At 30.0% G+C, this 2965-nt stretch overlaps 1 protein-coding gene across 1 annotated transcript; it reads right to left on the bottom strand.

Moving 5' to 3' along the window:
- On the bottom strand, positions 556-2696 carry LOC107639926 (probable pectate lyase 3). Its single transcript, XM_016343488.2, has 4 exons — positions 2286-2696; positions 1506-2163; positions 903-1034; positions 556-774 (listed from the first exon to the last, which is right to left on the bottom strand). Exons 1-4 carry the CDS (start codon positions 2495-2497, stop codon positions 556-558), a joined length of 1221 nt encoding a protein of 406 aa, XP_016198974.1. The 5' UTR covers positions 2498-2696.

Raw genomic sequence — 2965 nt, 5'->3', positions numbered from 1 at the left:
TATATTATGTGACATGCTTACGTTTAAAGTTATGTTTTGCCAGTCAATTTTTGAGTTTCTTTTAATTTTTGAGTGCCATGTGGTCAAATAATAAGTACTTTCAATCCTCCAAAGTTCTTAATGATATAGGTTTAGGTGATTATTTGAAGGTAAAAATTCAGATGCAGTGAAATTCACATGAAATTAATAGTTAAAAACTGTTAAATAATTTGATTAATTTGACTAAATTTTCATCTTACAACTTTCAGTTATTAATTTCACATGAAATTAATTGCACCTAAATTTCTACCTTATTTGAATCCTCTTATTTTCTTTTCACATACTTTGCTCCTTTGAATAATAATAATAATAATAATAATAATAATAAACATTAAAGTGTACATATTATAGATATATATAAATATTCCATGGAACCATTTTTTCACACTTGTTACATTTTGTCTTTTGACACACTATTGTTAACAAAGAAGATAAAATTAAAGAACTTTATGATGGTTTTGTTTTCAATCTGTTTTCTCCTTTGCCACAGCCCAATTTGCAAGGAAATAAAGATGGCTAACAAGGTTTACCAACTCTACATCTAAGGGTGCCAGCAAAGCGAGTAAGTTGTGCGACATATTTTCCGGGTTTTGATGTAATCTTATTTTTGTTTGACCAATTTACCAACTCAGATCCCGATTGCACGAAAAATGCTCCATTCAATAACTCGTCATTAATTGATCTCCATTGCCATGATTTCCATTCTCCAATATTTGCGTCCACTCTTTTTGTTACCTTCACCATTTATCCAAAAAAGATCACATTGTATGACAAAAATAATGTAACTTAAAAACTTACAAGTAATACAACACAAAATGTTGTATTTTGAGTTGTATAACATCGATATCCTACGTATAACATACCTCTTTAGCATGAATATTATCCGGAGCCCAAAATCGATTGCCCTCACTAATAATAGTTGGATTCTTGTTACCACCAATGGCATACATTTGCCAGTGAGTATAATCATTGTTAGTTCCACCAAACAGGATAACCTATATATCACAAATAATTGTAGAATTATTTTAGAAGTAAAAAACAAAATGTCTATTAAAAAAAAACGATTATGTTACGAGTACACATGTATTTATATATAAATACATTAGTGGTTGATTTTAGTAGTTGATTTTAGTGTATGAATAGTATTTCTGTTAAACAAATTATAAAACAACAATTAAAATACAATAATTTTACAATTTCGCTACATTACCAACAGTATTTCTGTCAACTTCTGCCAACTCTTATTTATAACTGTGTTTAATGGATGGTAGATGTGTCTAATAAAAATGTCTTTTTTATAATTGTGTTTAATAGAAGTGTCTTTATAGATATATTTTCTGGATGTGTCTCTTTATTATATGTTTAAAATATAATAATTAATTATTATTGACAATAAATTGACAGATAATATATTGGTACCCTATACTTTTTCATAATTTTACGAGCAATTGAAAGTGAATACTTACGTGATTTTGATCTGTGAAATGACTATTAGAAATGGTAATAGCTGTAGATCCCATAATAGCATCAATGAGACCATCTGCACATTTTCTCATAGAAACATGGTCAATCCAAATATTGCTAGAGCCAAAAATAGAGATTCCATCACCTTCTGTGCTTAACCTTTGACCAAAATGAGTCTCAGAATCTCTGATAAGTCCACCGGAACCCGGAACAATATTATAAATCTTAATTCCATGAATAATCACATTTTTAATGTTCTGTATGGTGATGCCTGCACCTCTAGTAATGTGGACATCAACTCCTCTTCCGTCAATAGTTTTGTCACTAGTCATTATGAGTTCTTGGTTGAGTCTAATAAACATACTACGTGCAAAGATAATCCACAATGGCCCAGTTCGTGTGACTGCATGGCGAAGAGTACCTGGTTTTGGATTAACCATGTCGTTGTCTGAAGAATCAGTAACTATATAAATTGGACCATTTTTTCCACCAATTGTGTTTTTTCCAAAACCTTGAACACAATTTGCAAGCTTTTGACGATACTTTGCCCAATTAGGATCACACCTCCAACATCTATCAATGTTGTTGGTTGCCATGCATGGAACTCTTGCATTTTTACCCTTCAAGCTCCTTCTTCCATGCTTGTTTCCAACTATGTCTCTATATGAAAAAAATAAAGTAAAGAAACACAACACTTAATTATCATATAAGAAACTTGTATTTATGCTAAAATTTGTTCCTATGAAATTGAATATGTAATAATATAGTTTGAGAATGCTCACTCTAAAACAGTAGAACTGAAGTTCCCAGAAATCTCGTATGGATTTAAGAAATATGCTTCTTTGTTATCTTTTTCAGCAATTGCTGCTCTTTCCTTCCAATATTCCTCGTCAAAATCATTCAGGTATGTTGTATTCTCTAAGATATTAGCTTTCAAGATTGGTATCATGGAAACCAAACATAATGAAAGGAACAAGTTATACATTTCTACCATAATGATGTTTCTCTCCCTATTCAAGACAAATTTGAAGAGCTCTGATCTTATTGGATGATATTTAAGAATTCTTATTGGATGAATGTTGAATGTAGCACTTTGTAATATATATGACTCGACTATGTGTGATGCCAGCAGAAGAAAACTATTCCAAAGCCCAATTTGGGATGAGGTTGGAAAATTACTGAATAGTGGCTGGTTAAACACACAGAATATTCTATACATAGACAAAAAATATGTGTGAAATTCTTATTTATAGAAATGAGTAAGTAAAAAACTATCAAAAAGATCTGTTATCCAACAAATTAACTATGTCTTACTGTCTTATCTTATTTCAAATCGAAAAAAAAAACACCGGATAAATGTTATAATATACTAGTAATTTTATTGATCCATACACACTGATTATTAAGTTGTTTTTTATACAAAAATTTTATTACCGTTGTATTAAATAAATTATTTATCCAG

Source organism: Arachis ipaensis, chromosome B05, assembly GCF_000816755.2.
Source record: "Arachis ipaensis cultivar K30076 chromosome B05, Araip1.1, whole genome shotgun sequence".
In the NCBI taxonomy this organism is placed as follows: Eukaryota; Viridiplantae; Streptophyta; class Magnoliopsida; order Fabales; family Fabaceae; genus Arachis; species Arachis ipaensis.
Note: the sequence above shows the minus strand (reverse complement) of the source record. Positions and strands in the feature narration are given on the sequence as shown.